The sequence below is a fragment of the Gekko japonicus genome, unplaced genomic scaffold (genome assembly GCF_001447785.1).
Source record: "Gekko japonicus isolate JY-2015 unplaced genomic scaffold, Gekko_japonicus_V1.1 scaffold118, whole genome shotgun sequence".
Classification (NCBI taxonomy): Eukaryota; Metazoa; Chordata; class Lepidosauria; order Squamata; family Gekkonidae; genus Gekko; species Gekko japonicus.
This window is the reverse complement of record NW_015168656.1, coordinates 363,254-382,496: the sequence shown is the minus strand read 5'-3', so window position 1 is coordinate 382,496 and position 19,243 is coordinate 363,254. Positions and strand designations below refer to the sequence as shown.

Below are 19,243 nucleotides of genomic sequence, written 5' to 3'. Positions count from 1 at the left end.
CGGTGCAATCACTTTTACATCTCTCACCAGGTCTTGAGTGTTACTTAGGACCAAATCAAGGATCGCCTCTCCCCTGGTAGGTTCCGTGACCATCTGCTCCATAGCACAGTCATTTAGAGTGTCTAGAAACTCAATCTCTTTTTCCCGGCTAGAACACATATTGACCCAATCAATGTGTGGGTAGTTAAAATCACCTATTATTACACAGTGTTTTTGTCTAGTTGCTATCTTTAAGGCATTCATCATTTTATAATCCTCCTCTATCTTTTGATCTGGTGGGCGATAACAAACTCCCAGTGTTAAGTTTCCTTTTGGCCCCCCTATTTCAACCCATAGAACTTCCAGAAGCGAATCCAATTCACTTAGCCTCTCAATCTTTCTAGACTTTATACCCTCTCTGACATACAGAGCTACCCCACCTCCAACCCTTCCCCCCCTATCCTTCCGATATAATATATAACCGGGAATCACTGTGTCCCACTGATTTTCCTCATCCCACCAAGTTTCAGAAATACCCACAATGTCTATTTTTCCCTCCGACACCAAGCACTCCAACTCCCCGATTTTACCTCGGACACTTCTAGCATTTGTATAGAAACAGCTGTAATTTCCCTTACAAGTTAAGCCTGCATCCTTCCTCTTGCTATCTCGAGTCGTTGTCCGGCAGTCCATGTCACCAGCCATGGCCTCTGTGGACAATTTCAATCCACCTCCCTGTAGAAAAGCAACCGGTACCCCCTCACCTCTCTCAGATGAGCCAACCCGAACCAGAGACTTTTCATCTCCTGTCGGCTTTCCCCCAATATTCAGTTTAAAAGCTGCTCTGCCACCTTTTTGATTTTAAGTGCCAGCAGCCTGGTTCCTTCTCGGGACAAGTGGAGACCGTCTCGCCTGTACAGCTCCCTCTTGTTCCAAAAAGTATCCCAGTGCCTAACAAACCTGAACCCTTCCCCCCTACACCATCGTCTCATCCACGCATTGAGACTCCTGATCTCTGCCTGTCTCTCCGGCCCTGCGCGTGGAACAGGTAACACTTCTGAGAAGGCTACCTTGGAGGTCCTGGACCTAAGTTTCCTGCCCAGCAGCCTAAATTTCTCCTCCAGGACCTCACGACTGCATTTCCCCACATCGTTGGTGCCGACATGCACCACGACCACTGGCTCCTCCCCAGCACTATCTACCAGCCTATCTAAAACACGCGTAATGTCCGCTACCTTCGCACCAGGCAGGCAAGTCACCATACGGTCAGTACGCGGGTTCGCCACCCAGCTGTCTACCTGCCTAAGGATCGAATCACCCACTACCAAGAGCCCCCCTCCCACCCTGCTCAGGGATGGTTCCTTGGTGCAAAAGGAGAGCCGCTCACCAGCTGGGGAAGAGGTCCCTTCTGAGGGCACATTCCCCTTATCCTCAGCATGGTGCCCTGTTTCCCCTAGACCCTCATGCTCCCTGACAGCAGCGGGGCTGCCAGATCCAGAGTGGGACGTAGCTAACAAGTCCCCGAGAGTCTTTTCTGTGCGCCTAGCTGACTGTCTCTGCTTCTCCAGGTCAGCCACCTTGGCCTCAAGGGAGCACACACGTTCCCTGAGAACCAGGAGCTCCTTGCACCGAGGACACACCCAAGACTTCTGCCCAGTGGGCAGATAGTCATACATGTGACACTCCGTGCAAAACACTGGATAGCCCCCAACCCCCTGCTGGCATTCTGGCTTCATAATTCTTTTAAAATAAATAAATATAATCCCCCTTTTAAACCCTTGGTATTTATGTGGGTTTTGTTATCAAGTCAAATTATTTTACGGGAAAGACAAAGAGCCTGGCTCTTTTTGGGCTACTTACAGAGCCCCTAGTCTAAGAGTCCCTAGGCTAAGAGCCACAGGCAAAGAGCCCTTTAGCCTCTGCCAAGGTGTTTCCTTAAATAGAGGCCTCCCCCAGCAGAGGTCAGGCAGCAGCTATTCAAATTCAAATTCACCCAGGCACTCAATCACAGGCAAAACAATGCCCCTTCCACTTCCTCTCAATTACAGGCAATCCCAGTCAAACAGTGCCCGTTCCTCTCCCACACTCAATCAGCCAGGACTCTGCAAGAACTCTAAGTGCTTCCACACACTGCTAAACACAGTTTTCCCACAAAATATCCTTAGCTGAATTCTCTCAGCTGAAAGCAAGTAAAAGAAACCCACTCACCTCTCTCACAGCTCTCTCTCCTGCTCCTGCTCAGAGCTCAGCTGGTCTCCTCTGCCTCTGGCAAGGTGCTTCCTTAAATAGAGGCCTCCCCCAGCAGAGGTCAGGCAGCAGCTATTCAAATTCAAATTCACCCAGGCACTCAATCACAGGCAAAACAATGCCCCTTCCACTTCCTCTCAATTACAGGCAATCCCAGTCAAACAATGCCCGTTCCTCTCCCACACTCAATCAGCCAGGACTCTGCAAGAACTCTAAGTGCTTCCACACACTGCTAAACACAGTTTTCCCACAAAATATCCTTAGCTGAATTCTCTCAGCTGAAAGCAAGTAAAAGAAACCCACTCACCTCTCTCACAGCTCTCTCTCCTGCTCCTGCTCAGAGCTCAGCTGGGTGCAAGAAATGGGGCTCCCTGAAGGAGGCTGGGTGCAAGAAATGGGGCTCCCTGAAGGAGGTTTTATGGAGTTTCCCACCACTCTAGGGAATTCAGCACTTGTACAGGGAGAACGAACCGTTGAAATTGGGGCTGCTACTGTGGATGGAACCGCTTGAGGAACCACAGCTGAAGTGGTCTCATCTGTAGTCTGGCGAAGACAAGTACCGCTGTGGTGGCGGCCATCAGACCAAAGAGTTGTTGAATCTGCCTTGCTGATGCATCTCCCTGTGTCCTTATTAGGTTGATGAGATAATGTCATCCACCCTCTTGGGAGGAAGAAAAGCTTGGCAGACAGTCGAATCCAAGATCACTCTGATAAACTGAACTCTCAACGAAGGAAGGAGCATTGACTTTTTTAGGTTCATCTTCAAACCCAGCACATCTAGGGTGACCAGCGTTAAATCGATATGGTTGAGCAGAGTATCTCTGGAACTTGCTATCAACAACCAGCAGTCCATGTATGGAAAGATCCACACACCCTGAAGACGAAGGTACGCCGCGATGACAATAATCATTTTTGTAAAGACTCTGGGCGCTGTTGAGAGCCCAAAAGGGAGGGCTTTGTATTGAAAATGGCCCTCCATGACTGCAGAACGCAAAAACTCCCTGTTAGATGGGTGGATAGTTATATGGAAATATGTGTCCTGCAAGTCCAGGGTTACCATCCAGACACCTTCGCTGAGAAGGGGAAGAATGCTTTGCAATGTTGTCATTCGGAATTTCCGCTAGGAGATAAAACGGTTGAGTCCCCTGAGGTCCATAATAGGACGGAGGCATTGGTGGAGGATCTCAATATCGAGAGAGTCGGGAGGAAGTGGACTGACTGTCCCATTCCATCGGTTGGGGTGGGAGCCATGGCATGCTACTCGAGAATGGATAGGCCCCATACATGTATTGCCATTGCCGTTGATCCCGATGGAGTGGCAGTGGGTGGATTGGTGCCGATGGCCATTCTCGACCATCAGGTCAGAATGGTGAAGAATGAACAAAAGTGTTGGCTCCACGGTCGGAGCATAGGCTTTCGACACTGGAAGACCGGGAGATCTGCATTAAGTCCATATTGTGCTCAGAGTCAGTGAGCTGGACAGGATGCAGCGAAGGTGACAGAGGTACACTTTGTTGCTGCTCTCAGCTCGAGGAGTCAAGCAAAGTGGCCCCCATAGGATTCGGTTCTGTGGCCCTCCAAAGAGTCAGTGGAGTTTGCGTAGGGGGAGTTTTCTTATGCTTTTTGTGCTTGACTGGCTGATCGTCCTTGCCCTCCTTGGATTTTTGGAGTATGGGCTTTGGACTGAGATGTCTGGGCCGAGCGTTTCAGCATCGGGCGGTCGACATCTGAGTGATTCGGTATCGGGGACAGTGCAACTGTCGATGCCGAAGTGGGCGTTGACATTGATGCATGTCCCAAAGTGTCCTGTGATAACATCGGTGAGAGCGCTAATTCCAAAGGTGCGACACGAAGTCTAGCAGCTCTGTTCTTTCTCGTCTGCTTTGAGAACTTCGCGCAATGTGCACAAGAGTCCACTTGGTGTGATTCCCCAAGGCACAGAATCATCTGGGGGGATGATTTTACTACCGCACTTGAGGCACCATTTAAAGAAACCCCACCTCTTGGCCATAGGCCGGGAGAGGGGGGGAACACGGTCTGCAAAAAGGAGACCAAACGACTAAGTCCGAGAAGAGTAAATTGTAGTAACAATGTCCTTTTCACTACCAAAAAACAAGAAAAGCGAAGAAACTTTGAAGAAAAGAAGAGAAATAGGCCTTAAGGCCAAAATGTTTTACCGACCAAAGCGGAAAAGATCCTACCAGTACGGCGGTCAGAAGAGAACTGGTGGGATTGTCGTGCCCCTCCCTTAGTCATGCGCAGTGGGGCCGGCACGAAAATGCCTTTCGCTTTTCAAGAGGAACCGATTGAGGTCGGCGCAGGCGCACTATATCCCAAAAGTGTGATGCGCAGAGACCACGAAGAAGATCATAGGGTTTTGAAATAACTAAATCCAGTCCCATGTAGATTTAACTATATTCATATAAGGCAACAATAGCAACCGATAACATAACTTTTAGTTGACCCATTATCTATTCTATCTAATATGTCATCTTAGAAATGAAGGAAGTGAAATTGATGCAATAGCTCCTATTCATAATTTGAAGAAAAGTCCATCTTTATTTTTTTTATCATTACATATCACAGAAGAACCCAAATAATCCAGAGTACAAACAAACATGTCTTTCACTATCAGCTACACTGTTCAAAATTTGGCTTTGCCAATGAAAACTGGCCTCAGTTAGACAAGTTCTTGATTATTTTACCAATGGAAGTTTGCAGTCCTAATAACATGTCATGTAACTGTTAAACTGTATAAACAACTAGTTGAGTCTGCAAAGGCATGCCCAACCTTACAGAAAAAGAAGCACATGCGTTTATAAGTGTGATAGGTAACAACAACAACAACAAGTCGTCTAGCCTTATGTGTGGTATAGCCAGGAGATCCTAAGATTGACTGGCAGCCAGAAGTTCTAGCTCTTTTAGCATTATGCACCACTAGCTGGCGAGCTAGACTTGTTTGTGGGGTTTTTAGGCAAGAATGCCACTGCCTGCCACTGCGTCATGACCCTGGTATTCCTTGGAGGTAGCCCTTCCAAATACTAGCCAAGGCTGATCCTGTTTAGCTGCCGAGATTGGGCTAGCCTGGACTAGCCAGAGCTATTTAACCTTTTTTTAAAGTACACAGCAACTGCACAGTTTTTTTTTTGGCAAAGCATAGATTATGCTCAGATGTTGAATATAGAAGAAATGTTTCTATAAACCTACACTGATGCCAGATGAAGAAATCTGACATACTCCTACAAACATGAAATGTTACATCACAACACAAGACTGAACTGAAAAGGGAATTAATTGCTCACCTGCAATATGAATGAAGCACTTGGATCTGTGCTGGCTGATTCATTCTGCATTGTATTCTGTTGTGTGATTGCATCTTCTCTTTTGCGCTCTTTTTGTCCTGCTTCATCATCATCATATTCATCTAAACTCTAAAACAAAAATATGGTAATGTTTAATACCAGCACGAGAGTTCAAAATATTGCAATACAATGAATTTATCAGTCACCAAATATTTGTTTTGTTAAAGGAAATATTATACTTAGAGGATACCAGTTAAACAAAAAGCAATTGGTTAAAAAAAGGAAAGACACTACAGTGTTCCATTATCACAGCTCTTTATACTTTTCAGCAGCATTTTTAAAATGTCTACAACTGTGAAAAGAAGTAAAGCAGATGGAAAATTTAAATCCTGGCTGAAATCCCAGACTGGAAATTTAGTCTTTCATACTGAGACTTCGATGTGTGTGCAAACAACTAGCCCAAATTTAGCCTGCAAATGACTGCTAATTAGCCCATTGCTCACCTACATCCTCAAAGATGGTTTTTCATCCCAGATAAACTCATGGTGGGTTTCACAAAGGAGACCACCAGTAGTGGTACTAGAAAATGCATATGAGCAAAGAAAGGTCAAAACGAATTCAGAGGAGACAAGTTCCATCCCACATCTTATGGAAATTATGTTCTATGGGGGATGGTGAGTTGCAGAGGAGGAGGGCAATTAACTCTCTGGATATCTGGGTGGGGAATTAGAGTATGAAAGAGAATGCATGAACCAAGGCACTGAGTGAAGCAGAACTGTAATAAATAGTATGGTAGTTAGACCAACAGCCTGATTCCACATGGTAGATTCATATGTCAGAGTGCATTGTATTAGGGCATTTCCAGAATGAAGTGAAGCCATCTTAGTGTGTGCAAGTCGGAAGTCTGGGATCTCCCTCCTACGGGAGCTTACTGTCTTAATTGAATTTTTCTGTAACCTTCATTCTTAGAAAGCTTTTTTTTTCATAAAGGACCACTGACTTCATATATGGCTTCTCCTGTAAGAGAAGATTATATGGGGAATTTATACTAATTTACTAGAAGAAATGAATTGAGATTACAATTCAAAGCTGATTCTCTCTGCAACCTCTAAAATAACTGCAAAAAGTGAAAACTCTGCAAACCTTCCAAAAAGAATGTTTTCAGATTGTGCTAGTCTGAGGATAAAGCCATCTTTGTAAAGAAGAAAAAGCTTTCAAAACTCAAAGGTATGTGATTTTTCATTATCCCAACTATATTTTGTCATTTAAACACATTAGGGTATTATATAAAAGAAAGCTTGCTGGATTCAAATGTAGGTGCTATCACTTACAAGCAAGAATACTAGGTCTTCAGTTTAAAACCCCAGGACTAACATGAACTGCAAAACTGGTGATTTTGATCTTCTACTAATACTTAGAAGGTAAAAACAGACATGGGGAACCAGTATGGGCTAGTGCTGAAGCATTTGGAGGGGTAGGGTTTTTAAACCCTTCTCCATACTGCTGTTGTGATTTTAGAATGCCAACACACTCTACCTAGTTGCTCCAGACCAGGAACTATTATGGTACCTGCATGATTCATCATACAAATAGCAGCTCCTGATTTGGGAACTCTGAAATCAGGAAAATGGAGTTGGAGAAAAAAAAACACAACCTTCCACTGTAGCCTCATTAGAAATCAGCTCCTCTATAACGTCTTTGAACACGTTTAAACCTTCAAGAGAGCCTATTGACATGTCTTGTTTTCCCCCAAGAGTCAATCTTGTACCTAGTCATTCATTATACCAGGAATCCTTGGGCATGCCATTCTCATTCAGTCATTCTCCCCCCGCCCCACACACACACAACACACACACATAACATACCCCACAATAGTCACTTAGCCTTGCAACAATCTCAATTTTTTAGAGCAAAGGTGGCAAATATCTATTTTTAGCAACCGTACTGAAAACATTCCAATCATTTTTAGAGATGATCATATGTTATTCCAGTAAATTACAACATTCCCAGACTTGATAGTTTGTCTCCAAGTATCAGCATGCCTTTCACGGTTACCATTCTCCCTCCTTAATTCCTGTACTCACATGCCTTACAATGGCAGTCATTATATGAACTATAAAGTGTTTTACACGGCTATGCTGGGAAGGACCGATACGATGCTATAATGTATAATTCTATAATATGACTCTATAAACAACAGATAAAGCAAAGTAATTACGTGATGGACAGCTTGTGAATTAGCAGCTAATTACTTCCAAGAGAGTTCCAAGGAACCCTTTAGTAATAATGTGCAGGCAGCAACCTACTGGGCAGAGGCCGAGACGAGTCCAAGCACAGTTATGGTGCAAGGTAAACTAGACAACAAGCCTTATCAATAAGGCTTCCATTTTAAAAGGGTATGACTAAAAACTGCTTATGCAAGTTTGTGTTTCAGAATGACAAAACAGTTGGGATGCACACATAGCTTCAGTTTCTTTTAGTTTTAAATATTTTTATTCTTTTTTCTTGACTATCTTCATAACATATGTTCATTTTATTTACTCTTCTCCATCACAAATTTATTCCCCCCACACTTTCAGGATGAATTTCTCAGACAAGTAAAAATCTCCTTTGTACAGCAGGCACAGGCAATGTCAGACAATCCAAAAAAACAAAACAAAAAAAACAAGTCAAGAGCACAAATAATACATAAAAGGCTGACCATGCCAATCACACCCTACGTGTGCTCACACCTACTTTTAAACTCAGTGTACAGTCAAGGACAGTAAACCTCGTACCCTTCCACTCCTTGCTTAACTTCACTCTGATGCTGGAAGCCCTTTTTGTCCAACATACTGGGAGTGAGCCAGGCTAAAGGGAAAAAATGCTTCAGGCATCCAAACGCCACAAGATAAATTACAGGAGAAGGCGGGATTTAACTCCCCTTGCCCATGCACTCTTTCATCTAAAAATAGACACACACCCCACAGCCCCACTTTCTTTACATGTGTATAGGAAACTGCCAGGTTTCTTATCCCTACAAGGGCTTTAAGCAGCAGTGGCTAGGATGGAAAGGAGAGATTTCTCTCTCTCTCTCAGAGAAACAGTATAGCAGTTTTTAAACAAAACAAAATTAAAGATATTATGAGATCACAGACCCATATTCATCAATGATCTCTGTCTCTTAGTCAATTTTGCCCTGGTCTACCTGATTCTCTGTTACTGTTTCCCATGCCATCTTAATGTGTGTAGTGCAGACACCACGTGTTTCCTGAGGGGCCACAGTGTGGTATTTGCCTCCATTTCTCTTCCCCAAGTCTGTGAAGCTGCCTGCTTGTATACAAGGAAAACATCTGCCTCTGTGACTAACAGGTAGACACCGCCAATCTGGGGGGGGCAGCAATCCCCTTTAGTCTGTAGCATTGCCTGCCTAAATATCAGTGTGCAAAATTTTTTGTCACTTTGCCTTCTAGACACACAACCCAAGGGAAACAGAATACCAAATAAACAAGGCGCATCAAATTTATAAAGAAAAGAATCAGACCTTTCCCAGGCCAGTGATGGGCATAAACACCACTTTGGAAAGACAAGCCTATCGGCATGATCCTACTGTGGCAAGATCTGTACAAAACAAAGCAGCACGTATCCTAAACTTAGGCAGCAGAAAGTTCTTCCAGCCTGAATAACTCTTCCATTGGAGTATAGCATCAAACTCTGCTCAGGACACATGCCTCTCTTCTTCCTCTCCTCTTCGTTCCAACCTTACTAAATAGCTGCTTGATAGGAAGTAATTGCAGAAGTGGGAATAATCAGCTGAATCAAATAAGATGTCATCTTCCAGGGTTGACAAAGTTGGAGAAAAGCTTTCCTTGCAGTTGCATTAACTTGCTTCCCTAGCAGTAATGCTGGATCCAGTATAACCCCTAGGCTCTTAACTGAGTCAGCAAGAGTGAGAAGTAAAGTGTAAGTCAAGGCCTCAACCTTCCTAACTAGCCTTACTTCCATCTTATCAGGATTCAGCTTCAATATGGAACGTATCCTCTTGGCCATTTAACCTCATTGGTCAGGCTGTGGTTCAAGACCCTTTACTGCAGCACCTGGGGATTTGGATAGAGAGATACAGAGTTGGGTGTCATCAGCATATTGATAGCACCCAATTCTAAAGCTATGAACAATTTCCCCTCAAGGCTTTACATACAGGTTGACTATTAAAGGTGTAAGACTGAATACTGTGGAACCCAACAGGACAAGACCCACACTGATGACAAGTGGACTTCAACTGGGTATCTTTGAGCTCAGTCCGTAAGGAATTCTTTAAAACAGTTCAAAGCACATCCCCAATATCTATTTCTGCCTCCAAGTGTCTCTCTAAGATGCCATCACTCACTGCAACAAAGGCTGCAGATAAATCTAGTAGGAACAAAAAAACACAAAGCCTTTGTCTGCATCCAGGTGGAGATAATCAACTAATGCCATTTCTACCCCATAGCCTATCTTAAAAACCAGAGCAGACGAATTATCAAAAAAAAAACCCATGGAGTTCATCCACCACTGCTATCCACATCACCTTCTTGCCCATAAATGGCAAAGTAGAAAGAGGATGATAACTGGCCACATCATTTTTTTCTATAGGGATGGTTTTTAAAGTACTGGGTTGATAACTACTTCTTTTGAGTTGCTGAGGGAAGATACCCTGAGTCAGTGATTGATTTATGATTGACATGAAGGGCTTGTTAATGAGGTCCTTACATAATTTCAGCAGCAAGGATGGACAGGGATCCAGAGTATAAGTGGTGCCTTTCATAGATCCCAAGATCTTGTCCATATCCATCATGGTAACTGGGTCAAAATGGTCCATAAATGGACCAGACTGTGCAACACGGACAGGCATCCATCTCAGAATGTATACAGGAGTTTATCAGCAAAAAACTTTGCAAAAGCACTGTATCTGTTTTCATCTTCCTGAGAAAACAGAAGCTCAGGTATAGGAGTCAGCAGATGCCGATACCTTAAACAACTGGGACTGTCATGAACTAACTGATGTGATGATAGCTGAGAAATAACATATCTTTGCTGCTATTACTGCAGCTTCTAATGAGTTCTGTAACATGCTCTGCTGGATTCAGCACAAGTTGGCTGCCAGCATCACTCTAGGTGTCTACTAGCTCTCTTTAGGTCATCCTGCTTCATGGTAAACTACTGGATCAGGTTCTGCCCCAGTGCAGGAGAGTTCTAATGGGCAATATTATTGATCATTTCTAGGAGCTTCATGTTCCAAGCTTCCATCACATCCTCAGCAAAATATTCATTTGGAATTTAAAAAAAACAAAAACCTCTAGAGCGTTACAGAAGGTAGCTTCCCTCCCTGTAGAGTAGTGAAGTTACATTCATCTTTGTCTTGAGTAGATAATGGTCAGATGGTAGTACAGATTGAACCTCTGGCCTCAAGGCCAGCCCTTCCCTCAAAAGCTTGGTGCAAAAGATTAAGTCCAAAGTGTGACTTGTCCCCACACTGTCACACATTGAAAGAGGCCCAAAGCAGTCAAAGAGGGCCAGCCCTTATAGGGAATTTGCAGCATGAATGTTGAATGTTCTGTGGGCGGGCGAGGGAAGGCCTGTTGAGGCCCCCCCAGCCTTCCCTGGCCCACCCGCCTAAGTGGGCAGGCCGAGGAAGGCCTTCCACAGAGCGGGTAGCCTCCCTGTGCCTTCCCCCACCCGCCTGCTTCTGCGGGTGGGTGGAGGAACGGCCCATTGGCACTTACCGTGAAGAATCCTTTTCCTCTGAGGAAAGGAGGACATCTCGGTGGGTTATTTCCATCGTTCCTATAGGGAGGCAGGAAATACTTTTTTCTGCTTCCCTTTGGCGCCTTCAGAATAACCCGCCCCTTTAGTACTGGGACTCTGAAAGCAGTAACTATGAAACCTGGAACCTTAATAACAACTAACAACATATTAACTTGACAGTTAACAGCAACTAACATTGGAAAGATAGAGAAGAAGAGTGCAGCAATGAACAAAAATAGACTGACAAGAGGAAAATGCGCCGAGATGTCCTCCTTTCCTCAGAGGAGAAGGACCCTTCACAGTAAGTGCTAATGGGCCGTTCTCCCTCTGAGGCAGAGGACATCTCTGTGGGACCTCCCAGAACAGTGTCCCTCAAGTGGGTGGGTCCTCGCTGTCAGCTGAAGTCACGATATTCTGCAAGACTCTTCTTCCAAAGGTGGCGTCGGCTGACGCCATGGTATGGATCCTATAGTGACGGATAAATGTTGAGATAGAAGACCATGTGGCTGCTCTACAGACCTCCTCTACAGAAGCATGATTAAGGAATGGCGCATTAGGTGAGGCACTGCAGAGAGAGTGGTCTGTGATCCCTTGAGAGATTTCCATGCTGGAGGCTCTGTATGCTTCTGCGATGTACTTCTTGAGAATTCAACTGATGGAGGTTCTGGACATCCTTTCTCCCTTCTTTGGAGGAGAAATATTGATGAACAGACAGTCGGATTTTCTGAAGGGTTCAGAACGTGCAATGTATCTTTTAAGGGCTTGGCATACGTCCAGTGTATGCCATGCCATCTCTTTAGGGTGTTTGGACTGTGGGCAGAAGGTGGGTAGATAGAGCTCCTGGTTCTGGTGAAAAGAAGAAGCAGCCTTCGGGAGATACGTGAGATCTGTCCGGAGAACCAACTTGTCTGTATGAAAGATGCATAAGTTGCTCTTGATTGAGAGGGCTCCAAGTTCGGAAACCCTGCATGCTGACATTATAGCCACCAAGAACAAGGTCTTCATGCATAGCCACCTTATGCCGACCTCTGACAATGGCTCAAATGGAGTCTTAGTTAGGGCCGCCAATACTGTGTGTAGCCTCCAAGTGAGAAATCAATGTATTTGAGGTGGGGTTTTGGAAGCCGCCCCTTGGAGAAACTACTGTACATGTGGGTGTTTGGTCAGTTTGTATCCTCCTATCACAGGAAGAATGGTTGAGAGTGCCACTGTCTGTCTGCAAAGTGTTGCTGACTTGGGACTGGAACATAGTCCCTCCTGGAGAAACGCCAGGACCGACAACACAGAGGAGCATAGAAGGTCAACCTTCTTCCTCCTGCACCACCAGACGAATGCCTTCCATGTCGCATTGTAGATGCGAATGGTTGACTGTTTCCTGGAAGATAGTATGGTATCTGTCACCTCCTGAGAATATCTGAACTGTTTCACCTGGATCAGTTCAATTTCCAGGCTGTTAAAGATAGCCAATCCGGATGGGGGTGCCAGGTCGGCCCTGAAGCAGCATGTCCAGAGTCACCGGTAGTTCTCCCTGCTAAGCCAATCCACTTGCGTGTTGCAAATGCCCGAAATGCTCTGCTCGTATCGAGGTGATGTTCCTCTCGGCCCATGACAGGATCCTTGAGGCTTCTCGGTAGAGTCGAGATGAGCTGGAGCCTCCCTGCTTGTTCAGGTAAGCTTTAGCTGTGATGTTGTCCATTCTTACTAGCACATGCTGATGATATAGCTGTTGACCAAAGTGACACAGCCCTGAGTTCTAGCAGGTTAATCGGGAGAGATTGTTCATCTGGTTACCATCATTCAGAACAGCTCCCCAACCCATGAGGCTTGCATCCATGATCACTTCCATGACTGACAGGGTGTGGAAGACCTTGCTCTGACCCAAGTTGTTGAGGTCTGTCCACCAGAGGAGGCTCTTCTTGGTTGCGAGTGGGACCAGTAGGTTGCAATCCCTCTTCTCCGTGATAGGCCGTTGGTACGGGCAGAGGAAACACTGTAGCTCCCTGACATGGAAGCGACCCCATTGAATCATATCTATGGATGAAATCAGCAGGCCCAGAAGCAGCAGTGAAGAATGGCTGTGTTGGATAACAAGAGACGCCGCTTCCTGGATCTTCTTGGCCTTGGGGGGAGGTGGAAGGAACAGAATGTTGCGAGTTTCACTTCCCCTAAGTGTTCTAGCCTTTGGGAAGGTCATAATGAGCTCTTGGGTATGTTCACGACAAACCCGTGATCCTGTAGACAATGGAGCGTAATCTCTGTGTCTTGTTGCACCTTGGCTAGAGACTTGGCCCTGATCAGGATGTTGTCCAATTAGGGATGAATGTGAATCCCTAATTTCCTGAGATGTACAACAGAAAGAAGGATTTTTGAGAGCACCCTCAGAGCCATGGAGATTTCGAATGGAAGAGCTCAATATTGGAAGTGGCTGCCATTTACTGAGAATCGAAGATATCTTCTGTGAGCCGGGTGAATGGGCACATGGAGATAGGCATCTGTGAGGTCTACTGATGTTAGGAAGTCGCCGTGCTGCATGTTCTCCACTATGGATCTCAAAGTCTCCATGCGGAAGCATCTGAGCTTGATGTACCTGTTGAGGAATTTGAGATCCAGAACAGCTCTCCATTTCCCATTCTTCTTTGGAACCATGAAGATCAGGGAGTATACACCCTGTCCCGTTTCTGAAGTTGGAACCGGTTCTATCACCTGGATGCCGAGGAGATGCTGAATCGCTGACTGAATTAAGAGCATTTTGTTGGATGTGCTGGAAAATGGGGACTGGACAAATCTCTCCAGTGGCAGGCTGCGAAATTCTATGGTGTATCCCATAGAAACTACGTCCAGAGTCCAAAAGTCCACTTGGGAGACTTGCCAACATGGAAGAAAATGGGTAAGGCAAGCCCCCGCTGGATAGGAACTGCAGTCATGCCTGTTTAGGCTTGGGGTCTCGATCCGGGCAATTGTTTCTGTTGAAACTGTGTTTGTTGAATTTGGTGTTGGTGGAGCCTTTCTTAAAGGAAGATTTCAGGCCTTCCCAGTTACTCTTTTTTGTGTCATGACGAAAGTGTGGCAGGGCGTGTTGGGTACGAAAGGAGTGCATACCACACCTGTCGGAGTGGCGTAGGGACCTCGGCATGGCCTTCTTTTTTGTCACGAGTCTCTATCAGTATCTTGTCCAGTGAGTCCCCGAATAGGCGATCGGCTTGAAATAGGTATGCAGAGACCATACATTTGGACAGAAAATCAACTTGCGAAGCTCTGAGCCACAAGAGACGTCTAGCAAATGTCGTGGTTGCGAAGGCCTTGGATGAAAAAGTTAGAATATCTAAGGATGCATCTGCTGCAAACGATGCGGCCTTCAGAATGCGGCTGGTGTCCTCCAGGAGTCTGCAGTCATTTTCCAGTAGTAGCTGTATCAATTTGCGGATCCATACAATGGATGCCCTAGAAGCGACAGAAGTTGTGGCGGCCGCTCTAACCATCATTGCCACTACCTCGTGGTTTCTCTTGAGTGTTGCTTCTGTCTTTTTATCTACTGCGTGTCGGATGGTGCCATGGCCGTCCTCAGAGAATAGACCAATAGATTGGAGTGCCGCCACTGGGCCATCAACTGGACGTGCCTGCAAGAGCTCATTAGCATAATCAGGTAACGCATACAGTTTCCTAACAAAATGTGGAAATTGTGTATTAGCAGAGGGCTTGTCCCATCCAGATGTCAGTTGACATTCGAAATATTCTGGGAAGGGGAAAACCTTTTCCATTATTGTATCGGGGGGGGGGGAAGAACTCAGCGTCCCCCGTGGATATAGACTTACATTTTCTTTTGGATGCCCTGGCTTCCTGGTCAGCGAGCAAACCCTGGATGTGAAGGGCTGCAACCGCCTTGGTTAGCAGAAATTGGTAGCCCTCATTCTTAACAAAACTATTGGATTGTTCTGGGATCTTAGCGGGGACTACCTCCTCATCGGATAAAAACTCCCCCTCCTCTTTCTCCTCAGGATCATGGTCAGATTCAGAGGAGTCAACACAGGATTCCCTAGCCCTTTTCCTCTGGGGAATGGCCTTCTGGGAAGCATTAGTGGGCCAGGGGTGATATGGCTGGGACTGCTGGCCCTGGGCAGTGATGCCTACTCTGGAACAAAAAGAGGAGATTTCCTCCTGCATGGCCCTCCTAAAACACTGCATCATCTCAGCAGAAAGGGCCCTTTCCCCTCGGTTGGGTACATTACCCGACCGGCATGGGTCTCCTTGGAAGTCGGAATGCCCAGGCAGTGTTGGATCAGAGCCCTGACTCCTGTGAGCCCCCTCCGAGGCTGGGCGAGAAGACAGGAAGGTATTGGAACACTGCTCCGCACTTCCAAAATGGCTGCCAGGCTGAATCGGAAGCTCCATCAGGCCTGAGGGCTGTTTGAGTAAGCGGTGCTTCTTGGCTCTCCACTCTGCCGCTTCATCCCGATCTTCTCCCTGGTTGGCGCTAGGAAGCTGCGAAGCCAAGTCGGCTCCGACACTGGTCTGTTCTCCCACCGTGCTCCTGCACAGCTCGGTTTCTTCTTCTGAAACAACGCTGTTGGGGTGCTCCAATGCCATAATTCGCTGTGCGCTCTGGTCTCGGTGGAGGCAAAAAAGGCGGAAGCGCTCAGGAGCTGGTTCTTCATCGTCCCTCAAGTGGGACCGAAGAAAAAATTAGAACATAGAAGGAAATAGTGACGAGCAAGTTAAGAATGAAGAAAATTAAGTGAGAAAAAAGGGAAGAAATCACAGAAAAAGGGCACTAGCTGAAGCTGAGCCTAAACTGTGCTGCTACTCCCTATGGAGGCAGGAACAGAACTGAAGGGGCGGGTTATTCTGAAGGCACCAAAGGGAAGAAGAAAAAAATATTTCCTGCCTCCCTATAGGGACCATGGGAATAACCCACAGAGATGTTCTCTGTCTAAGAGGGAGAAGGCCTGTTGAGGGCCACCCCAGCCTTCCCGCCTAAGCGGGCAGGCCAGGGAAAGCCTTCCATGGAGCGAGAAGGCATTTAAATGCCTCCCTGTGCTTTCCCCCACCCACTTCTGCGGGTGGGGGAAGACCTGTTGAGGTCCCCCCCAGCCTTCCCTGGCCCGCCCGCCTAAATCAAGGTTAGCAAGCTTGGGGGATTGCTTCCTTGCTGCATGTCAGCAGTGGTATGGGTGGGAGGCAGGGAGTGGTGCCAAAATAGTCGGGGCATTTGGGGCAGCAAAATGCCTTGAGCAAGCCTTGGAATGTGAACAAACCTTGCAGAAGTTACCTTTAAGCTTCTGCTTTCTGCTGTGCCTATGCATTCTGCTCATGACCCCTTGATACTGTTGAACAATGCTGACGGGAATATCATTCTAAACTGAATACACAGATGGTCTTTATTTAAAAGGAATCAGTTGGAACTTTCTGTATAGGATCCTATTTTTCATAACCTAATTTTCATACCAGAATTTCAGCTGAAGTAAGCATGCCTTTCTTTCACTGTGATCGAAGCATTGGCTATGATTCAATTGAGGATATTTCTCTTTTAAAATAGGTGTATAATAATAGCTGATCTGCGCATTCCCCCCCCATAGCTAGCAATCCAAAAGAGTCCAGTGGCACCTTTAAGACCAAGGTTTATTCAGGTACAAGCTCTCCCTCCTCTGTGAGGGCAGATCTGCGCCTCCCCCCCCCATAGCTAGCAATCCAAAAGAGTCCAGTGGCATCTTCAAGACCAAGGTTTATTCAGGTACAAGCTCTCCCTCCTCTGCGAGGGCAGATCTGCATGTGTGTCCCCCCCCCAATAGTTAGCAATCCAAAACAGTCCAGTGGAGCCTGAGCGGTGGGTGTTGCCTTCTGAGTGACACACTTCCAGTGATGTCAGGGGGTGTGGCATATGCAAATAAGTTATGCTAATGAGCTATGCTAATGAGCTCCTGGCCCTCTTTTTCTACGAAATGACCCCTGCCAAGAACAATCAATCTAGATATCCCCCAGCACCTTGCACCTCTGCCAATTTAGAGAGTGTGCACACTGGAGAACTAGGCAGCCAGTAAACAAGCAGAATGCCCAATTTATCCTTAGAACCCAACATAATGACCAATACATACAAGGCCAGCAATAATTTGCACAGGGACTCTGTGAGTGTGATGCCCGTACCTCGTTCCCTCCCTCCAAGGTGGGCTTGATGGAGGGCTGTGTATATATAGTGTGTCGCTTGAATGGGTTTCCCTTAATGTTTAGATATTTTAATGACTTGATTTTAATTGTGTTTTAATTAAAATGGGGTTTTTTGCATTTATTTATCATTGTCAGCTGCTTGGGTATTAAATGTGTCAGGAAAAAGAAGAGGTATACAAATTATCTAAATTAGTAACCGTTTTCTTCAAGCAAAAGGGCAAATATATAGAATACTACACATAGAGAAAGACAGAGATGCAAACTGCTGCATCCTGTTATCTTAGCACATGATTCTTGGGTGTTGACATCTGCAGGCAGGATAAATAGTAGCTGAAAATGGGGGGGGGGAATTAGCAAGAAAAATAAAGTGTGCTGTTTGTTTATTAAAACACAAAGCCCTGCAGCTTGACAACTGAGTATGACTCCTAAACTTTTGGGCTGGCTCTTGGATTGAAAGGAATTTTGTTAAGGCCTCTTACAATTAGTAACAGTTTTGACCCCTAGTATAGGAACTTATTGTATTCTGCACATAACAAAATCCTTCTAGCATGGACTATTACTCTCAGAAACTACCTTCTACAAACTACTTACTTGTGTCTGAATAGGATAACACTATGGTTCTCTGGGTTCCCTTTGTCCTAGGTTACTAGATGCTTTGCCATAAAGCTAACAAGTTAGACAATGGAAGTACAAGTGCCTTGTAAGAGCAGGATGTTCAAAATCCTGCTACCTTTCAAGTGATAATTAGCCTATTTCTTAACATGAACATTCCTCAAATTACTAACATTCCTCAAGGGCCGTTTTACTTCCAAAATACCAACAAAGACTTGCAATCAGGGGCTAGCTGCCTTTTGCCTACCAGCCTAAGAATCTGCTGTCCTTTCTCCTTTTTCTCACTGCCTATCCCTCTACACCATTTCTTCTTACTCTGGAAAGGAAAAAAATTAGGCTACCTGCAAAGCAAGCTGGAATTAAATAATGTTGTGGGACCTCTACAGCACTATTTCCCACAATGAAACATAACATTGGCTATGCACAGCCTTGCTAGTAACCCCCACCAGATACTTGAACAATATTTGGGGAGGCACATGAACTATCACTGAAGGACAACGGCTACTCGCTCCATGTGCATAGGCAAGAGGGAAAAATTAATTTCTGCACTACAACTAAGAAGCAGCTGCCTGAAAGAAAAGCTTTTAAAGTTAGTATATCACACATCCTCAAGCGCTTCGATGCATCTGGTCATGCACATGGACAAAGCACACATTTAAAATAATTTGGAAAGAAACCATGATCAAAAGGGGCACTGAACAGCAGATAAGAGTCTGCCTACTAAAGTCCCTTTGGCATAATGGATTCTCTCCTTTGAAGAGATGAGCTGGGAAGACAAATAAACTAGACTCTAAGAGTCATGATCTAGTGGAAACATTTTATATTTTCATTCCTATTTATTCTAAGTCTTCATTCTTTAAAAACTTTCTAGCCAAGATATTCTTGGATTCAGTGGGAAACCTCATGGATTAAGCTTGCCAGGAGCTATGCCATTCCCTGCCTTCCCCTTCCCAAGGAGCCTGCTTTTTGCTCTGAAAACCAGAGCATCACAAACAAAATGTATCACCAAACAGGTAGTGGGCTGTGGAAGGAGGTGTTAAGTTTACCCAAGAAGCCTCCCTTCCTTGTTCTGTGATGCATTTTGTTTGTCAATCTCTCTCAAGCACCTGAGAGGAATTATCAGAAAATAGCAGGCTTCTTGGGGTAAGGGAAGCCAGAGTAAAATACATTCTTCCAAATCT

General features: G+C 45.5%; 1 protein-coding gene across 2 annotated transcripts in view; it reads right to left on the bottom strand.

Moving 5' to 3' along the window:
- The window catches only part of PAWR (PRKC, apoptosis, WT1, regulator), a 134,826-nt gene that overhangs the window by 50,424 nt on the left and 65,159 nt on the right, over positions 1–19,243 (bottom strand). For both annotated transcript variants that reach the window (XM_015415219.1, XM_015415220.1), the window contains exon 3: positions 5,529–5,657. In XM_015415219.1, coding sequence (XP_015270705.1) covers positions 5,529–5,657 — 129 coding nt within the window. The remainder of the gene's footprint in view (positions 1–5,528; positions 5,658–19,243) is intronic.